The sequence below is a fragment of the Dryobates pubescens genome, chromosome 13 (assembly GCF_014839835.1).
Source record: "Dryobates pubescens isolate bDryPub1 chromosome 13, bDryPub1.pri, whole genome shotgun sequence".
In the NCBI taxonomy this organism is placed as follows: Eukaryota; Metazoa; Chordata; class Aves; order Piciformes; family Picidae; genus Dryobates; species Dryobates pubescens.
The window spans coordinates 28801005-28821266 of NC_071624.1; the positions used below are offsets into that span (position 1 = coordinate 28801005).

A 20262-nucleotide genomic window follows, 5' to 3' on the forward strand; every position below is an offset into this window, starting at 1 on the left:
TGTCTTTAATCTGTCTTGCCACATAACTAACCTTGTACCCTCATTCTGAGAGAGGTACTGGAGCTTCCTTTTGCTGTTACCTGAGCTAGGTCATGGGATAGGGCACAGAAGAAAACTGCTCCACATAAATGGCTGAGTTCTTTGGACTTGATGTATATCACAGCAAAGTAAAGGACAGGGTCAGGGTGCTGCCAGCTTCAAAATGAAGCCTATGGGCCCAAGCTACAAAGGGAAGTGCTACCTGGGCAGTAATTTGCTTTAAACATACATAAATATTTGCAGCAATTGAACATTGTGTGTTGGTGTTCCTTAGCTGCAGTGTTGATCACTTGAAACAGGCACCTGCAGCTCTGCTGAGCATGTGAGACTTCTCAGCTGAAGGCAAGTATGAGGAGCATGAGCCCTGGCTTCCCCAAAGGAGGAAAATCACTCAGATACCTTTTCCTACACAGCTCCCTCACCCCAAAGAGTGATTTGTTTATCTGATGATGCTGTCAGCACCTTTGAACATTGGAAGCCCACCTGTGGTGAATCCCTGTGGACCTGCAGTCAGCAGATGGGGCTGCAGTGCCACTCTGCCACCCAGCTTGGACTGTTCTCCAACTCAGAAAGCTGTGCCTTCTTGCAAATCTCTGCCAATCTCTAAGTTCCCACACTGGGAAAAGTACTCAAAAGGCCACAGGAAGGTCTCCCTGGAGCCCTCTGCTTCTCCAGGCTGAACAACCCCAATTCCAAAGGATATCCTTGCCTAAGAGCATCTTTGCAGGCATCTTTGTGGCTTCCCAAGCCCATTACCCTTCTGCCTAGTTCAATCCTGCAAAAGGTGTGTTAGCATTGCCAGATGTGGGAGGGATGCTTTCCAGCATGCTAACCCTCAGGGCAAGGTCTGTAGCTGGTTTGCTGTGGCTGCTACAGGAAATCAGTGAACTCTCTGCTGTCTCCTGTTGGGGATTTCTCTCATCTGTCCATGCCAAACTAATCTCAAAACCTGTGCAGGAGTTCTATGGCCCTTTATTTTCTCTGGGATAATTGCCCAGCCTTGGTCCTGTGAATGAGCTTTCAGTAATTCAGTAGCTACTTCAGTTAACTTGTTGTGACTCTACCATAAGCAATGGACCTTTAATATGGTACCAAAGAATTAGTCCTGGACCAGGGTGCACATCAGCTGGAGTCATTTGGTGGCAAGGGAAGGGACTGTTTGTAGCCCTGAGGGAAGCAGCTGGGGAGTGCATTGCTGTTGTTACCAGGTCAAGGCAAGCTGGTGTTGGCTTTCTGAGGCAAGAAGAGAAAGCAATAGCAAGATCTGTCACCACTTGCCAAGGGTGCAAATCTTTGGTAATTGTTAGAAAGGGGCCCCTCAGACCCAGCCCTCCCAGGATGGGGGTCAGGGCTGCACCCCGGGTGAAGTTTCACACTAAAGTGATGATAGCATGGTGGAGCAGGGATGTCCAAGCAGCCCATGCTTGTCCATGGGTGGAGTCAGGTTGTTCTTTAACTGCAGCTGGCAACAGAGCCCCACACGGCTGCTCCCTCTCTCCCTCCAAGCTGGACTAGGGGGAGAGAATCAGAAGAGTAAAAGACAACTCCTGGGTTGAGATAAAAGCAATTTAATAGGGAATGCAAGAGGCACACACACAAGCCAAGCTGGCACCGCTGGCACTGCCACAGCAGCAGGGGGCTGGTGATGCAGGGAGCAGTGCTGCTGAGGGGCAGCCGTTGCTCTGTAGGCTGGGGAGGGGGGGGAAAGGACTCTGTAACCATGGAAAGCAGGCAGGGCCGGGCAGCATCAGGGAGACGGTTTGATGTCACAGGTGAGGTTGGCCTCATCACAAAGGGCTCGCCCTGGCACCCCTATAAAAGCAGGAGCGGGGCCAGAGAGCTGCAAAGCCCAGGGCGAGCAGGACAACCTTACACACCTGTCCAGACCACTCCAGCATGGCCCGGGTGCGGCGCAGCAGGACTCCCCGGAGTGACAGCCCCACCAGCGAACTGCGCGCAACCAGGAGATCGAGACGCAGATCTCGTCGCCGGGCTGGGGGAAGCCGCCGCCGGAGCAGGAGAAGCCGTCGCCGGGCCGGGTCACGGAGAAGCCGGCGGAGAAGCTACCGGGGGAGAAGCCGCCGCCGTAGGACCCGCAGCCGCCGCCGCCGCTGAACCTGACGCCAGTGCTTGGGCGCCTGTCCAAGGCAGTGCCACCGTGACCCTGGCTCCATGAAATAAAACTGAAGTGACTGCATGATGTAGGTGTCTTGGTGTCCCTGTGCACTGGCCCTGTGTCCCCGGGTGTCCCCAGACCTTCAAGGCTCAGTTGTTCCTGGTTTGGGGACTGATTCCTTGGGGGGTGTGGGACTGATTTGTGTCTTTTTCTGGCACTTTGTTAAGGGCTCTGCACCAGTACCACCAGCAGGCGCTTCCTTGGCTGCCTTTCATAACCCCAGAGCCATCTACTGTTGTGGTTGGGAGTCCCCCACTTCCCTGGGCAGCCTGTTCCAGGGCTTGACAACACATTCGGGGAAGAATTTTTTTCCTAAAGTCCAATCCAACCCTGTCCTGGAGAAACTTCAGGCAATTTCCTCTCACATCCTATCACTTGTTCCTTGGGACATGAGACCAACCCCCACCTGGCTCCAGTCTCCTTTGAGGGAGTTGTAGAGAGCCAGAAGGTCTCCCCCCAGTTCCCTTTTCTGCAAATAAACACCTCCAGATCCTTCAGCCGCTCCAGCACCCGCACTGTATCCCCCAGCCCGCATCCCGTAGCAACCGCGGGGAGCACGGAGGACCCGACGCGGGGAACAGCCGGGAGCGCCGCACCGCTTCCCCTGCTCCATCCCCCGCTGAGCTTCCCGGGAAGCAGCGGCATGGCCGGAGCTGTCCGGTGCAGATGCTCAGTGCAGGCACCCGGATCTGGCAGCCGGGGCTGAGGCTGGGGAGCAGTGGCAGCGCTGCTCGCCACCCGGGAAGGGCCGCGCCGGGGCCGGGCAGGGCCGGGGGCGAGCAGCGGCATCAGGCCCCGCGGCGGCGGCGGCATTTTGGTGCCCGGAGGTGGGGGGGGAAACTTTGCCGCGAGAAGGTGGGATGGCCGCGGTGGGTAGCTGGTTTGCTGTGGTTGCTAGAGGAAATCCGGGGACTCTGCTGTATCTTGTTGGGATTTCTCTAACCTGTCCATGCCAAACAAGTCTCAAAACCTGTGCAGGAGCTCTAGAGCCCTGTATTTCCTCTGCGCTAACTGCCCAGCCTTGGTATTCTTAATGAGCTTTCAGCAATTCAGTAGCTACTTCAATTCCTTCTTGTGCCTACCATAAGCAATGGAGCATCAATATATTGCTAAAGAATTACAGTCCCGGACCATGGTTCTACAGCAGCTGGAGTCACTTGGTGGCAAGGGAAGGGACTGTGTTTGTAGCCCTGAAGCAAGCAGCTGGAGAATGCATTGATTTTTGTGCCAGGTAAAAGTAAGCTGATGCTGGCTTTCTGAGGCCAGAAGAGAAAGCAATAGTGATATCTAGATGGTCACAACCTCTCAGGATGGTAAATCTTTGGTAATCGTTAGAAAGGGGCCCCTCAGACCCAGCCCTCACAGGGTGGGGGTCAGGGCTGCACCACAGGGGAACTTGCACACTAAATTGATGAAAGCATCAAAACCTCTGCTCTGGAAGGGCAGGCTCTTCAGCAGGTTCCCAGCTCCTAGCCATGGAAACCATTGATCTGTCCTGCATTTTCTCTGGGACACAAATTCCTTTGGATCCCTGTCTGGCTTTGCTGCCAGCCCTCTGGCCAGAAGCAGCCCCGGAGGTGTGAAACGAAGGGACGGTCTTGTGGCAGCATCGATGCTGCCAAGTGGATCGTGTCATTCCCTGCTGTTCTGGAGACAGCTTATCTGTGATGATGCTCATTCCTGTGACAGATTGATTAGAAATAAAATACTGTCTGAAATTTGAGCCTTTCCTCCCAACTAGGCAGAATTAGCTCATTTTCTCCAGGGAAATCTCATGAGATATTTGATCTCTTGTCTGAACTGTCACTAACGTGTATTTCACAGTAGAAGAAATAGGATATCTCTTGTGATGTGGCTGTTTAGCTTCAGAAAACATACAGAGCATATTCAAAGGGGCTTGGGCTGTTCTAAGTGGTCTTACTTCCATTGGTTGTTCTTTTTTTTTCATCAGGAACTGATCAATTTTGTTGGCGAATCAACTGAGAATTACAATACATTTCAGCTGGGAAAATGCTGTGGTTAGCCTGTGTCTATACGAATGTCAGGAAGAGTATGGCAAAGCCAAATTAGTCAAAGTATCCACATGCAGACTCTGCAAGTTCCATGGTGGAGCAGGGATGTCCAAGCAGTCCATGCTTGTCCATGGGTGGAGCAGACATCCACCCTGCAGCCCTTGGAGGTCCATGGCGGAACCTGGTTTTGGTTTAGCCCCAGCTAGCAACAGAGCCCCACACAGCTGCTCACTCCCTCTGTCCCAGCAGGATTGGGAGGTGATAATCAGAAGAGTGAAAGTAAGAAAACTCCTGGGTTGAGATAAAAGCAATTTAATAGGGAATGCAGGAGGCACACACACAAGCCAAGCTGGCACCGCTGGCACTGCCACAGCAGCAGGGGGCTGGTGATGCAGGGAACAGTGCTGCTGAGGGGCAGCCGTTGCTCTGTGGGCCGGGGAGGGGGGGGAAAGGACTCTGTAACCATGGAAAGCAGGCAGGGCCGGGCAGCATCAGGGAGACGGTTTGATGTCACAGGTGAGGTTGGCCTCATCACAAAGGGCTCGCCCTGGCACCCCTATAAAAGCAGGAGCGGGGCCAGAGAGCTGCAAAGCCCAGGGCGAGCAGGACAACCTTACACACCTGTCCAGACCACTCCAGCATGGCCCGGGTGCGGCGCAGCAGGACTCCCCGGAGTGACAGCCCCACCAGCGAACTGCGCGCAACCAGGAGATCGAGACGCAGATCTCGTCGCCGGGCTGGAGGAAGCCGCCGCCGGAGCAGGAGAAGCCGTCGCCGGGCCGGGTCACGGAGAAGCCGGCGGAGAAGCTACCGGGGGAGAAGCCGCCGCCGTAGGACCCGCAGCCGCCGCCGCCGCTGAACCTGACGCCAGTGCTTGGGCGCCTGTCCAAGGCAGTGCCACCGTGACCCTGGCTCCATGAAATAAAACTGAAGTGACTGCATGATGTAGGTGTTTTGGTGTCCCTGTGCACTGGCCCTGTGTCCCCGGGTGTCCCCAGACCTTCAAGGCTCAGTTGTTCCTGGTTTGGGGACTGATTCCTTGGGGGGTGTGGGACTGATTTGTGTCTTTTTCTGGCACTTTGTTAAGGGCTCTGCACCAGTACCACCAGCAGGCGCTTCCTTGGCTGCCTTTCATAACCCCAGAGCCATCTACTGTTGTGGTTGGGAGTCCCCCACTTCCCTGGGCAGCCTGTTCCAGGGCTTGACAACACATTCGGGGAAGAATTTTTTTCCTAAAGTCCAATCCAACCCTGTCCTGGAGAAACTTCAGGCAATTTCCTCTCACATCCTATCACTTGTTCCTTGGGACATGAGACCAACCCCCACCTGGCTCCAGTCTCCTTTGAGGGAGTTGTAGAGAGCCAGAAGGTCTCCCCCCAGTTCCCTTTTCTGCAAATAAACACCTCCAGATCCTTCAGCCGCTCCAGCACCCGCACTGTATCCCCCAGCCCGCATCCCGTAGCAACCGCGGGGAGCACGGAGGACCCGACGCGGGGAACAGCCGGGAGCGCCGCACCGCTTCCCCTGCTCCATCCCCCGCTGAGCTTCCCGGGAAGCAGCGGCATGGCCGGAGCTGTCCGGTGCAGATGCTCAGTGCAGGCACCCGGATCTGGCAGCCGGGGCTGAGGCTGGGGAGCAGTGGCAGCACTGGTCCCCGTCCCGGCCGGCTTGTGCCGAAGCGGGCAAGGCCGGGGGCGAGCAGCGGCGGCATTTTGGAAGCCGGGAATGCGGGGAGAAATTTCGTTGGGGGACGGGACAGGTCGGGGGGTTGCTGTCCACAGCGTGTAGCTGTTCTGCTGCGGTTGCTAGAGGAAATCGGGGGACTCTGCTGTCTCCTGTTGGGGATTTCTCTGATCTGTCCATGCCAAACTAATTTCAAAACCTGTGCAGAAGCTCTAGAGCCCTGTGTTTTCTCTGCCTTTACTGTCCAGCCTTGGTGCTGCTAATAGTCTTTCAGCATTTTAGTAGCTACTTCAATTCCTTGTTGAGACTACCATAAGCAATGGAGCATCAATATATTGCTAAAGAACTACAGCCCTGGTCCATGGTGCAACATCAACCGGAGACATTCCGTGGCAAAGGATGTTTGTAGCCCTGAGGCGAGCAGCCGGGGAGTGCATTGCTTTTGTTGCCAGGTCAAGGCAAGCTGGTGTTGGCTTTCTGAGGCAAGAAGAGAAAGCAATAGCAAGATCTGTCACAACTTGCCAAGGTTGTAAATCTTTGGTAATTGTTAGAAAGGGGCCCCTCAGACCCAGCCCTCCCAGGATGGGGGTCAGGGCTGCACCCCGGGTGAAGTTTCACACTAAAGTGATGATAGCATGGTGGAGCAGGGATGTCCAAGCAGCCCAGGGATGTCCATGGATGGAGCAGACATCCACCCTGCAGCCCTTGGAGGTCCATGGCGGAACCTGGTTTTAGTTTCGCCCCAGCTAGCAACAGGGCCCCACACAGCTGCTCACTCCCTCTGTCCCAGCAGGATTGGGAGGTGATAATCAGAAGAGTAAAAGTAAGAAAACTCCTGGGTTGAGATAAAAGCAATTTAATAGGGAATGCAGGAGGCACACACACAAGCCAAGCTGGCACCGCTGGCACTGCCACAGCAGCAGGGGGCTGGTGATGCAGGGAGCAGTGCTGCTGAGGGGCAGCCGTTGCTCTGTGGGCTGGGGAGGGGGGGGAAAGGACTCTGTAACCATGGAAAGCAGGCAGGGCCGGGCAGCATCAGGGAGACGGTTTGATGTCACAGGTGAGGTTGGCCTCATCACAAAGGGCTCGCCCTGGCACCCCTATAAAAGCAGGAGCGGGGCCAGAGAGCTGCAAAGCCCAGGGCGAGCAGGACAACCTTACACACCTGTCCAGACCACTCCAGCATGGCCCGGGTGCGGCGCAGCAGGACTCCCCGGAGTGACAGCCCCACCAGCGAACTGCGCGCAACCAGGAGATCGAGACGCAGATCTCGTCGCCGGGCTGGGGGAAGCCGCCGCCGGAGCAGGAGAAGCCGTCGCCGGGCCGGGTCACGGAGAAGCCGGCGGAGAAGCTACCGGGGGAGAAGCCGCCGCCGTAGGACCCGCAGCCGCCGCCGCCGCTGCTGAACCTGGCTCCATGAAATAAAACTAAAGTGACTGCATGATGTAGGTGTTTTGGTGTCCCTGTGCACTGGCCCTGTATCTCCTGGTGTCCCCAGACTTTCAAGGCTCAGTTGTTCCTGGTTTGGGAACTGATTACTTGGGGGGTGTGGAATAGTGTCTTTTCCTGGCACTTTGTTAAGGGCTCTGCACCAGTACCACGAGCAGGCACTTCCTTGGCTGCCTTTCATAACCCCAGAGCCATCTACTGTTGTGGCTGGATAAGACCTTTAAGATCGTCAAGCTCATCCATTAACCGGTCAGCGCCAGGTCGATACTAAACCATGTCCCACAGCACCGCATCTCCATGGCTTTTCAGTCCTGAGGCACCTTCAGGCAGTTTCCTCTCACATCCTATCACTTGTTCCTTGGGACATGAGAACAACCCCCACCTGGCTCCAATCTCCTTTGAGGGAGTTGTAGAGAGCCAGAAGGTCTCCCCTCAGTCTCCTTTTCTCCGAGATAAACTCTCCCGGATCCTTCCGCTCCAGCACCTGCATAGCATCCCCCAGCCCGCATCTCGCAGCTGACCCCGGGTACCCGGAGGACCCGAAGTGGGGAACAGCCGGGAGCGCCGCACCGCTCCCTCAAATCCATCCCGCGCTGAGCTCCCCGGGAAGCAGCGGCATGGCCGGAGGTACTCCGGTCTGGCAGCCGGGGCTGAGCCCGGGGGGCGGTGGCAGCACTGCTCCCCGCCCCGGCGGGGCCGTGCCGAGGCGGGGCGGGCCGGGGGCGGGCAGCGACGTCAGGCCCCGCGGCGGCGGCGGAAGGCGGCGGCTGCCTTTTGGAAGCCGGGGGTGGGGGGGAAACTTCGGAGCGGGGCGGGGGGATGGCGGCGGGTGAGGCGGCCCGGGCGGACTTCGCTCGGCACTGGCAGGCGGAGTTCCCGGGGGAACCGGCGCCCCGCATGGAGCTGGGCTCAGTGCGGGCAATGGAGCGGGAGCTGGAGCGCTGCCGCCGCCACCTCCGGCACCTGCAGCGGGCGCTGGCGGAGGAGAGGTTCAAGGTGGGCTACCTGGAGGCGGCCCTGGCCCGGGCCCCCGCCCCGCCGCTGGCCCCGGCCCTTCCTGCCGCCCCCTGTTCTCCGCCCAGCCCCGCCGGCAGCTCCCCGGAGGGCGGCAGCTCGGACGCGGAGGACGCTTCCTCGGCAGGTGGGTGCCGCGGCTCGACCGTCCCCACCCCGCGGCCCAGGGCATCCCACACCGGGCACCGGCACGTCCCCAGCCCCATTGCACGGACAAGGGCATTCCCTTCCCGTGGGGGATCCCCATCCTTAGCTCCGGTCCCATACTTGTGGCGCAGTCAAGGACACACTGTGTCAATCCCCATGTCTCTATGCCACTGCTAAAGCCAGCCCAAACCCCCAGGCTGTCCCTGTCACACAGCTGATGCACCTTGTGCCGTGGCATCACGTCCAGGGAGGGGCACCCCGTGCTGAGAGCATCCCAAGCCCTTGTGCCAATCTCATCAAACAACTAATGCCACCCCCAGCCCTTCTGCTTTCTCTGTTCCACCATTAAGGTCATCCCAAGCTACTGTCTTTCCTATTCCACTTCTGAGGGCATCCCATGCCAAGGCCCCATCCCATCCTCTGCCATGGGAGGAGGGAGGGTGGCTGTGTCCCCTGCAGCTGGCTCTTGGAGACACACCGCTGGCCCAGGAGCCACCTCTGGGGTTGGGCAACTGTGGGAAAGTCACTTCCTCCAGGTGTGACCTGGCTCATGGGGACACCTCTGCTGGGTGACACCCTGTGAACTCCTGAGGGGAAGTCCTGGGGCCACTACAGCAGGAGCATGCCAGAGTGGTGAGGTGTCCCAGTGCCAGGGGGGTGAGGTGTTCCAGGGCGTTTCTCTGGGCGGATTTGAGGACAATGTGATTTTGCAAGCGCGTGGCTGTTTCGAGGCACTGAAGGCACAGCCAGCCAGCGCTGTCACCCGTCACGCTGTCCTACTTCCAGCGGCCTGGAAGTTGTTATTGCATCAGCTTTAATCCCATTTCAAACACACTCCTGACAGCTCAGTAATGTCACTTTTAATGTCACTAATTCTGCAGCTGACTTGAGTTCGTTTGGTTCTTTCTCAGTTGTTCGGGGTGGGGGTGGTTTTTCCCCAGGGTGGGATGGTGCTGGTTTAAGATTGGCCTGGGTGGGAAGCGCTCTGGTGTCAGCCCTGCGCTTAACATGTAGTGTGATTTATCTTTATTGCATTGGTCTGCAGCCTGGAGAACAGCTCAGATTCCTTTTCACCTTCCCAAGCTCGTTTGGAGGTGAAACATCCAAAGTACACTGCTGCTCTCGGTGTCATCACCATATCGTGCTGGGCTCCCTCACACGTGTGTTTGTGGGGACCAGGCATGGGAGTCTGCTCCCAGCCCTGTAGTGAGGACCATGGGCATTTGATATGTTGCCTTCAAAGGGCCACCCCAAGCCCTTCTGCAGCTCCCTGTCAGCAGGCACTGGTTGTAGTTGTTAGAGAGCTCCTGAGCGACTTGAGTGCGCTGGAGTGACCAAGCTCCAACTCTTCTGATTCTCACTCAGATCCTGTATTTATATCTGGGTAGTGCTCCTGCACGTTTCCAAACACCCAAGAACGATGCAAGGCTGCTCCAGGCCAAGGGGGTGTTAAAGGGATTTCTCTGGAGTACAGCATAAGCCCCTGAGGGTACTGGCTTTGTAACTTGGAGGTGTCCTCCAGCCCCATGACAGCCTTTGAGGTCCCTGGACCAAGACTTTTGCTGCCAGTGAGGATGAGTTTTTTGGGCAAGACCTTGAAATCCACACTTTCATCTGCTGTGGTTAAGCGTGGCCTCTTTCTCCTCTCCCAGATGGGTTGCCATCACAGTTCACAGCTCCTGCAGTCATCCAAGGAGGCAGCATCCCTTCCATCGTGCACCCAGCTCCTTGCTCCATGGCACAACCAGGCTCTGTGTGGAGGCTGGCTGATGGCAGCAGTGGTGACAAGCCCTCCCCAGCCTTGTGCTGGAGCCTTTCCCAAGCATCAGCACTTTGCTTTGTTGGGCGTTACAAGGGTGCCTGTGTGTGCTGGCAGCACTGACATTTAAAAGCAGAATCTGGGAGCGTGTGGTCGTTGCCTGGATCCCCCTTTCCCCGGACTCAGCGCTCCCCTTGTTTTCTTCTCACTTCTCTTTATGTTTCAGATATGACTAAAAATTCCTGGTCGTGGTGCTGTTTGCTTCTCCTGCCAGCAGTGCAGGTGGTGTGTAACTCTTTTAGTGCTGCTCTGCCTGGGTCTCTTGGAATTTTAATGTGAATCCTGGTGCTTAACGGTGCTGCGGCTGAGCGTGGTCGGTGCTCGGCTGTTTTACCCTAACCTATGGCAGCACGATCTGGGCAGTGAGGAAAGGAGCTTTGAACAGCATCTTTATGGGGATTACCAGGGAAAGACAGTGCTTTCCTTTAAGTAGCTTGTGACTGATCTGATTTAAAATGAGGAAATCTGCAAGATGCCCCTGTTAGTGGCTCTTGCATGAGAGAGCAGCGCGTGTGACAGCCAGATACACGATCCTGGCATCGGAGATAAGGCCTGTGCCAGCTCACCCGGGACCAGCAAAATCTGAGCCTCAGCCAGCAGATGGCTAAAAACGAAGCGTGGAAAGGACTAAAATTCCCTTCCTCTCAGCCATCACCTGTCCCTGTGGCTAAACACCCAGCTGGCCTCACAGCTGAGTATGCGCCGTGCCATGCTGGGAAGTGGTCGGGGTGTGCCCGGGCGCGGCAGTGCTTTGCCTGGGTGCTGCTTCCATCACCTTCCCTCTTGCTGTGGTGTGAGGCTGGTGCTGGGGGTTGGTATCCCCTGGGGAGGGGGTGAGCTGAGCGGGAGGGAGGTGACTGTGCTGGTGGCCGAGTGGAGGGACGTGGTGATGCTCGTAGGGAGATGCTTTGTGCCTGGCAGCTGGACAGTGTGCAGAGAGGTGGAACAAACTCGGTGCTGGGTTTCCCTGCTTTGCCCTTGGGAAACAGAGAAAGAGGCCAGCTTTGCCTCAGAGCTGGGAACTCCTGAAGCTCCTGTGGAAGGCTGCTGGATTCAGGAGCCCCTGGACTGCCCTCTGCAGCACCTTGCACCCCAGAAATGCGAGCTGTGGGGCGGGGAATGCTGGCGTAGCTGGAACAGTCGCCGGTGGGGCTGGCTGGGGGATCTGGTTACGGCAGGATGCTGCCGCTGCGAGCGGTGCCGTAAATGAAATCCCAGTGCTCTCTTTAGCTGGAATTACAGTTTCTGTCATGGAAAGATCCTGGAGTCACGTGGGCTCTGCTGCTCACCCCACCACACTGTCCTTGCTAGTACCTTGGGAACTGGGAAGGGAGAGTGACAACAGGGACGGGGTCCCTCCCTTGAAGGGTGCTGAGCATAAAAAAGTTATGGTGTGCACCAGGGGGCACACAAGGCCAGAGTTTATCCTGGAGCATCTCTTTCTGCCTGGATTAGGTTGTGGAGTGCAGGAGGTGAAAGAGTGGTGACTCCCCAGCACCCAGGAAGGTGAAGTGCTGTGTTGCCTGTGTGTCCATTTCCCTTCCTTTAGCAGCGGGAAGGGATCTGGGAGTGGGTGCCAAGGTGGGAGAGGCATGGCTGGGAGCTGTCCCTCCTTGAGAGCCTGTCTTACCACCTCTGCACCCTCATCTTTTATTCTCTTAATTTATATTCATTGTATTTCCCCATTGTTGGAAAGTGCTTGTTTTGTTCTGAGGATGCTGGAAGTTCCTCTTCTGACTGGAGAAGGCCAGGCAGGGCTGCAGTGTTTAATTTTAACTGCTTAGGAGAGGACAAAACCACAGCATGTGTGTGTGTTTGTGCCTGCCGGGGACCTTTGAACCGTCTCCATCTGCTCTGGGGCCCAGCAACCTTTTGGGAGGTGGCTTCTCTCCACAAACCCCCCTGCTGGCAGTGTGACAGCAGCCAGCCCTGTGTGACATGGGGCTGCCAGAGATGGAGTCTGCAAGGTTAACCTGGAGCAGGTTGGCACTGTTAAAGAAAATCATCAATAAATGCTGAAGTTCAGGAGGTTAAAAAGCCCTTGAGCAGAGCAGTTGCTGTTTCCAAGCATAGCTCTTAAAGGAAAGCACAAAGTGCTGCTGTTGGAGTCACTTCCCTGTGATGGGCTAACGGTGGAGGGCTTGTAAAGGAGCTGGAAGAGCAAAGGGGAGATCTGTGAGCAGCTCTGTCTGTGGGCACCACCAGGATCTCTGCCCTGGAGCAGAGACAGCATCAGCCCCAGCATCTGCTGGGTGGGGAAAGAGTCCTTCCAGGCACCAGCACTCTGAATACTGGGCAGGATGGGTGGGAGGTGGGAGGGAGACCCTGTCCCTGGGCAGAGGGGCAGTGGGCAAGCCCAGTCTGTCATGGCTGGATCTGGCTTTCCTCTGGCTGCTCCCTTCTTACATCATCTCTGACATCAGCTAAATGTGGTTGCAGTGGGAATATGGCTGCTGCCCAGCACCCCAAACCTGATCCTGCAGGAAGCAGGTCTGGCTGCAGCACCCTTGTGTGCCAGCAGCTGAGCATGGTCCCACTGCCTGGGGATTTGCTCCTGCCCCCCGTTTGGGGCAGATGATGCTGAGCTCACCCAGCCCAGCAGCATCCAGGTGGTGGCAGTGGCACTGGGCTGTGTGCTTTGTCCTGGCACCCTGCAGAAGAGAGGGAGGGGACACAGCTTCACTTTAGGTGCCCTTGGCTCTGCCTGCCATGGGGTCAAGCACTTCAGCTCAGAGGTGCCTCCCCCAGGCTTGGTGCAGCAGTGGCCAATTGTGGGGTGATTGGTGGTGCCCAGGCAGGGGCAGCAGCAGCAGCAGGACATGCAGGGAGCCCTCGTTTAGCTGTCTGGCTGCAGCCAGAAGTGCCCCGCGGGGCTGGAATACATTTGCATTGTAAAGCTGTGGAAATCTGGTTTGTTGGTTGTTGGTTTTGTTTTGCTTTCTTCCTGGAAAGACACTTCTGTGCAGTGGGGCTCTTTGTGCAGCTGGTCCCTCCTGCCCAGCGTGGCCAGAGATGCTGCTGGTTGGGATCTCAGCGGATGGCTCTGCTGTCTTCTGCTGGGTGCTGCCTGCTGCGGCCAACCCTGCAGTGGTGAATGGAGAGAGAGGTTTTCTCCCATGCTGGCAGGGATTAATGTTTCCTTGGGCTAGAGAGGGGAGCCAGGCTTGGCCAAGGCAGCTCCCAAAAGTGTGGATCCATCCCAGGGAAAGGTCACCTGTGCTCCTGGTGCGTGGCATTGCTGGATTTGTCCTCCCACTGTCAGGGGGAGCAGCCACAAGGAGCCTGTCCAGAGGGACCAGAGTGATGTTGCTGCCTTCCTATGAAACATCTTCAGGCAGACTTGGCTTTTCCACCCTTAGTCACTTTATCAGTGTTTGCTAAGCAGGATAATTTGCATATGTAGATCATCAACAGCAACACTTCTTGGCACTCTAGGCTGCAGCTGGGGAGTGGAGCCTGGCCAGCCTAAGCAGAACCGTGTAGGATGTCCTGCAGATGTGCCCCAAGATAAGTCCCAGCTGGAAAGTTCAGGGATTGTTTGAAGATCTGGCAGATAGGGAGACCTTTGTGCTCAGAGCAGGGCCTTTGTGCTCAGAGCAGAGCTTTCTGCCATGGGAGGTTTTTGTTCTGATGCTGTGAACCAACACCTCTTCCTTCTCCTTCACAAGCCCTGCAGTGGGAAGCAAACCTGGCCAAGCCATCTTGGCAGTGCTGGCACCAGGCTGGGTGGGAGAAAAGCAGCCTGGGGCTGTGGTGCTGGCAGATACAGCCATGGTCTCCTCCTCTGCAGAAGAGATGTGATGTGATAGCTGGTCCAGGCCTTCATCTGGTACTAAATGCTTCTTCCTGCGAGCAGCCACCACTTTTTCCTCAGTCTGATATACTGCTGCTGTGGCTGTGTCTCTGCCCTCCTCCTCACACTTGGTGTGGGGGACCTGACCAGCCCTGGAGCTTGTTTTGCTCCCCAAGGGCTCTGGACACCTCTCAGCAATGCCTTGGGGCTGCTGCAGAGCAGACCTTGGGGTTTCTATCCCACAAGGAAGTGATACTGGGGAGAAGTTTAATGCTGAGTTGAGCTGAGGAGCAGGATACCCTCCTGCAGGAAGACTCTCCTGTGCTCGTTGGTGGGGAGGGTGGAAGCACTTTCATTTATTCCTCCTTTTCCTGCTCTGCAACCTCTGGCAGGGGGATTGCTGCTCTTCTGCAAGGGACAGCTCAGACCTTCCAGAGAGCCGAGGAGAGCAGATGCTGGAGCTCTGAAAGCTGGGCTCTCAGCTGGCATCTCCCTCTGCAGCCCTGGGCTCTGCAGCCTTGGCTGTGAACTTGTCATGGCCCAGGGGCATGGAGGCTTCACCTCTCCCAGCCACTGGACTCCGGCTGCCTTCTTAGTCCTTGTGTACCTCTGCCAATTGCAGGGTGCTCCCCAGCAGCCCTCTTACCCTCCAGTCTTCCCCTAGGAAAACATCTGCTTTGCCCCATGCCACTGTTGCAGGTGTAGGCAGCTCCAGCTCTGCTCCCCAGTTGCTACCAGCCCAAGGTGCCTGTCATCAGCCCAGGTCCAGCCCCGGGCAGGCGCTGAGGCTCATGTGGTTGTGACTGGAGACGTCTCTTGCACGAGTGTCCAGGAATAGCGGTGCGTGGGTGGGTGGGTGGGCAGGGGCTGGGCAGATGCCAGGCAGACAGCCAGACACCAGGCAGGCTGCACGGGGCCAGCCGGTGGCAGGGAGGAACCACGGGACTCAGCTTTCGGCTCTCATCACAGGGCTGCTGCTGCTGTGCTCTGGTTGGGGCTGGGGCCGGTCAGAGGTGCTTAAAACGTGGTTGGGCAGCATCTCCTCACCCAGGGCTGGCCTGTGTCACCACAGGGTGCCTGTGGCTGGGGGGGGTTCCTCTAGCCCTGGGGACAGGAGGGAGGTCTGGTGGCTTTGCAGGTTTTGGAGTGCTGCTGTTGTTGTTTTTTTTGTGAAGGTGAAAAGAGCAGGAAAACTAAAGTAGAAACAAAGCCTCGTGTTTTGCTGGGGCTGCTCTGCCTGGGCTGTGCAAGGGCACCTGTCTGGGTAGGTGTGGGGGGCCAGATAAGGCTTGTTGGGTGCAGCTCTGGTTTGGATGTCTCACTCCAGTAGGGCACTTGCCTCCTAGGTCCTCCTGGTCCATGGCAATGCCAGGGCTTGCTGCGTGGTGTCACATCAGGGGTGGTCAGCTGATGGAGGATGCGTAGTGGTCTGTGGTCACCTCATCTGAGTGCTCAGCTCATGCCTCGTGTTGGATGAAGAGGGAGATATGTAAAAGGGGTTTGCACAGTGGTGTGGGGAGGCTGGTGCCACGGCCAGGTGTGGCCAAGAATGTCTAGTGGTGGAAAGCATGTGGAAAATGCATGCAGAGAGCTGTGGATGGAAAACCAGCCGCCCCCATGGCTCTGCAGCCCTGTTCTGGAGAGGGACCAGCAGCACCTTGTACTGCTGCTGCTGGTGCACTGCTCCCCGAGGCATGAGCAGAGTGTGGTTTCCTGCTCTGAGGGGGGTTGACGTCTGAACCGCTGTCACCTTCCTGGCAGCTCAGTGTGCCGGGCCATGGGGGCTGCAGCGATGCAGAGTTTGGCTGGAGGGTGGAAAGGGACTCTCCATCAGAGCCATTAAGGCTGTGGGTCTGAGATGGAGCCTGGGTGGGAGCAAAAGGGGGAGTTGGTGGGGGACGGAGAGCAGCAAACACCATCACACTGGGGTCACTCCTGCTGACAGCCTGGGGACAAGGAGAGCATCAGCACCAGAAGGAGCAGGCCTGGTGGTGGTGTCCAGCAGCATCCCATGAGGGTGTGCTTGGCTCCCTGAAATACCTGGGAGCAGGACAAGGAAGGGCTGGGAAATGGCAGCTGTGGGGCTGCATCCTGTGCCTCTGACTTAGCAATTGGTGACTCGCAGCCCATGGAGGCAGTGAGCTGTTGGTGTGGGTCTTTGCCATGCTAAAGCTAAGTATGGCCCCCAGGACAGGCAGGGCTGTGCTGGGGCAGCAGTGCCTCCTCTCCTGGATGCCAGGCACTGGTATCAGTGTGTGCCCCAGCCATACCAAACTACAGCCTTGGCTTTCCTTTGTCTAGGGCTGAGGTGGGCATCCATGGGAGTGGGGATCAGGTGGTGGCAGGTCCCCTTAGGTTTCCTAGCCGATGCCACCCATGTCCTGGCACTTCATGATCTGGTGGCTCAGCCTTCGCCTTGTGCCCAGCAGAGTGTTATCCCTCCTGCTCAGTTCCCATCTGGCCCTGGCGCCTGGTCCAGGGCAGGATGTGACCAAGGGCACTGGTGGAGGATGCTGCCCACCCAGCCAGGACTGGGGCATTGATGCGGGCACAGGCTGAACGAGGGCAGCCTCTGCACTTGAACGCTTGGCTGCTGCCCTGACATATTGGGGTTGATGACTCTGGCACTTTGTATTTCCTTTGGCTACATGCAGCTGGGGAGGGCGGTTTAACCCCTGTCTGCCCGTGCCCAGCTCTGCCCACCCTGGGTGTATGGGGCAGGGCAGCTCCCGGCTCCTGGGGGTCCCGGTTCCGCCCGGAGCTGGGGAAGCAGGGCCAGGAGGAGCTTTCCTCCTTCAGCCGCAGAGATTTGAGGGACTGGGGAGGTTTTGCTGGGGAGGGGTCAGCGCATCCCTGGGGCACAGAAAGGCGGTAAGACCGCGGGGGAAGAGGTGATGGAGACCGACTCCCCTTCTTCCCCGAACGAGAGTGGTGGGGAAAGGGGTGGCCTGGGGGACAGCCGCACGCCGCCGTGCCACCACTGTCGTCTACTCCTCCTCGTCGCCGGTCCCCAGACCCCCGCGGAGGGTCGTCGCGGCTGCGTGCAGGGGGACGCTGAGCTGGGCTCCCCCCGGCAGGGCAGGGGCGGGAGGCGGGACGTGCTGCCATTGCCAGGCGGCACCTCCTTCCCTGGGCACCCCCGGCACAAAATCCATCGTGCGGGCAGGCAGGCGGCCGTGCCCGGCTCCTCCAGCCAGCCCCCGCCCGGGCCTGCGGCCCCCCCGCCTCCCGCCCTCGCCCGCCGCCTTTGTTGTGAGATGAGAAGCGGCTGGCCGGGCTGAAACCGGCACGGCCCCCCCAGCATGGAGCCGCTGAGCCACCGCGGCCTGCCCCGGCTCTCCTGGATCGACACCCTCTACAGCAGTACGTGGGCTGGGCTGGGGGGCGGTCGGGGGGTCCCCACTACCTGTTGTGTAACGCTGCGTCGCGCAGGGAGGGATGCTGTGCTGGGCAGGGATGCTGTGCTGGTGGTCACTGGGAGGGATGCTGTGCTGGGCAGGGATGCTGTGCTGGTGGTCACTGGGAGGGATGCTGTGCTGGGCAGGGATGCTGTGCTGGTGGTCACTGGGAGGGATGCCGTGCTGGGGAACCCGGTCTGGGGGGCTCCTGGGCTGAGCCGAGCCCAGGCAAGGGGCAGGTGATGCTGCCTCAGCGGGCTGTGATCCCCTTCCTGAGCATCCCACATGCACCAATGACAGGGAAGCACTGGCTGGAGTTGGTCCATGCACCAGGCTCTGGGGACCAGCTGCCCACTCTGAGGGGCTCTAGGATGGGCAGTGGTGGTTCCAGCGCAGTAGGGCTCACAGGGGCTGGACAGCTGGCACTGCCCACAGAAGTCCTTGGGGACGTGGGTGCTTTCTGCCCTGGGTCCCATCCCTGTGGCTGTGGGAAGGAGCCTCTCCCTCTGTGGGTTTTGCAGTGAGCTCTGAGGCTGTGCTGAGGATGCTGTGGCAACACGGTGTCAGTACCCGGGGGCTGGCAGCCGGCAGGGACAGAGGTGTCCTGCGGCAGCCCAAGGGGTGCGAATCCCCCATGCCACAGATGGGCAGCAAGGAGGAACAAGCCCCAGAGCCATGCTGGTGCCAGTCCTGCAGCAGCTGTCTCAGAGGTGGCCAAAAGAGCCAGGGACACTGCTAGGGGATGGGGGGGACTCAGTCATGGGGTCCCTGTTGTCCATTCTGGGGGAGTGCTGAGCTGTGTGGGCAGCCCAGGGGTGGTGGTTTTTTTGGTGCAGTGTTGATCTTAGAGCCTGGCATTTGTGGGCCAGTGAGATTTGACATGAGTGGGATGCTTTGGAGAAGGGGACATGGATACCTGCCATGCCCTGGAGCAAGTGGGGGCTGTTGGGGGAGCACACTGCATAGGACTGAGCCCTCCAAGTTTTCCAGCCTGAGGCTTTCCGACACCCACAGCTGGAGGCCGCATCCAGCAGCAGCAGCCCCGGGGGGCTGGGATGGCTTGTGCAGGCAGCTGGGCTGGTGCCCGGGGGCTGCATCCAGCCCCAACCTCCACACCCTCCTTCCCAGCCCTGGCACCTCTGCCATCCCAAATCCTACTCTGGCTGCCCTCAGCATGGAGGGAAGGGGCATGGGAGAGGCTGCTCGATGTGCCCGTGTTTTGGGGAATGCAGGACGGGGTCTGGCCTTCATCACACCTGGGCAGGTGGTGAGGACGTGAGGGAGCTGCTGTTTGTGTGGAGCCACCCTTTGGAGGAGGGCTGCGGAGGCAGGTCCGAGGCCAGCTCACGCATCCCTGTTGTCATGGTGAATTTTCACCCAGGCACAGGGAAACTGCAGCGTTTCCCCAAAACCCTGCAGGCTCCATGCTGGTGTTGGGCTTCTCTTGGCAGTGGCATAGGATGGGCGGGTGTTGGTGTGTGCTGGTGCACTGTCAGGGTGCCAGGGAGCGGCATGTGCCTGGCTGGAAAGTGCAGAGAGTGCCACCCTCAGCTGGTGTGGCTGTGCTGCCTCTGCCCGGAGTGGGCAGGAGCTGGGCGCTGCCTTTGCCTGTGCTCCCTTTTGGGGACCATCACGCTGGCATTAGCCTGGCTCAGCCCTGGGAAGATGTGGCAGAGTAGAAACATTATTTTTGTGGGGAGAAGAATCCTCTCTGATGATGAACTCCTGACCCTGTCACCCTCCTGGGTCCATATGCCAGCCCATGAGACCCCTACCCTAATGGGTGTCAGCATCCCATGGGTACCAGCCCTTGGTGCTCTGTGGGGTCAGACCCAGCTCAGGGCCACAGGGCTGCATGTAGGAGCTGGCAGTACCAGCCTGCTTCAAGTCAGGACATCCTTGCCCCCCAGAGTGGCTCCCCTGGGCCAGGCTGCCTCCCTCCCCTTGGTCTCTATGCCTAGGGTGGAGCAGGAGGATTTCCACTGCTGCTCAAAAATGAGAGCAAAAAGTACTGGGTTTGGCATGGGCACAGGAACAGGCTGCAGGGGCAATGCAGCTGCAGGGGAAGGAGGGAGGCTCTTGGTTTGGGCTCCCTGTGTGGCAGGAAGACACAGGGACCAGCCTCTCTGTGTCCCCTCACCTATTGTGGCTGCTTGGTGGTACTTGGTTCCCTTCCTGCAGCAGGTGCTGGGGAGGTGCCTCTGCCTGGCCTTCCCAGGTCACAGCCCTGTAAATGCTGCATGGCGATGCATGGCACAGCTGAAAGCACAGCTGGAGCCATGGGGACACAGCTTCATCCTCCCTCATGCACTACCTGTAGGTCTTGTCCCCCGCCTGGCCTTGGGGCTGGGACATAGGTCTGTTCTAACTGGGAGCAATGCCTCTTGCCTGCATCCCCACAGGACACTCCCTTCCCCCTCAGTGTCTTTGCTGCTGTCTTCTTCCCTGTGGCACTGTAGATGTCACCTCCCAGGTGCCTCATTAAAGTTGTGTTCCTCATTACTTTGCCACTGTGCCACCCTTGCCTGTGTTCCCAGATCTCCCACAGTGCCAGTGCCACCTTGGGAGGTCCTATTGCCCATCCCATGGGTAAAGCCAAAGCTGCAGATCTCGGTGGAGAGGAGGTAGTGGCTTCTGATGGCCTCTGAATTGATGTGCTTGGTGGGGACTGTCAGCTTTGTCTCCTCGCTGCCGCCTTGGCTCCCCCTTAGACTCTGCCTGATGGGGAAAGG

At 58.2% G+C, this 20262-nt stretch overlaps 1 protein-coding gene across 2 annotated transcripts in view; it reads left to right on the forward strand.

Moving 5' to 3' along the window:
- The first annotated feature begins 8187 nt into the window (after positions 1-8187).
- The window catches only part of ABR (ABR activator of RhoGEF and GTPase), a 38023-nt gene continuing 25948 nt past the window's right edge, over positions 8188-20262 (forward strand). Inside the window, exon 1 of one of the 2 annotated variants that reach the window (XM_054167011.1) lies at positions 8188-8500. In XM_054167011.1, the coding sequence (XP_054022986.1) occupies positions 8257-8500 (244 nt within the window). In that variant the 5' untranslated portion in view covers positions 8188-8256. Of the gene's footprint in view, positions 8501-17334; positions 17496-20262 lie in introns of those variants that run through there. The other variant, XM_054167012.1, reaches the window with a different exon arrangement.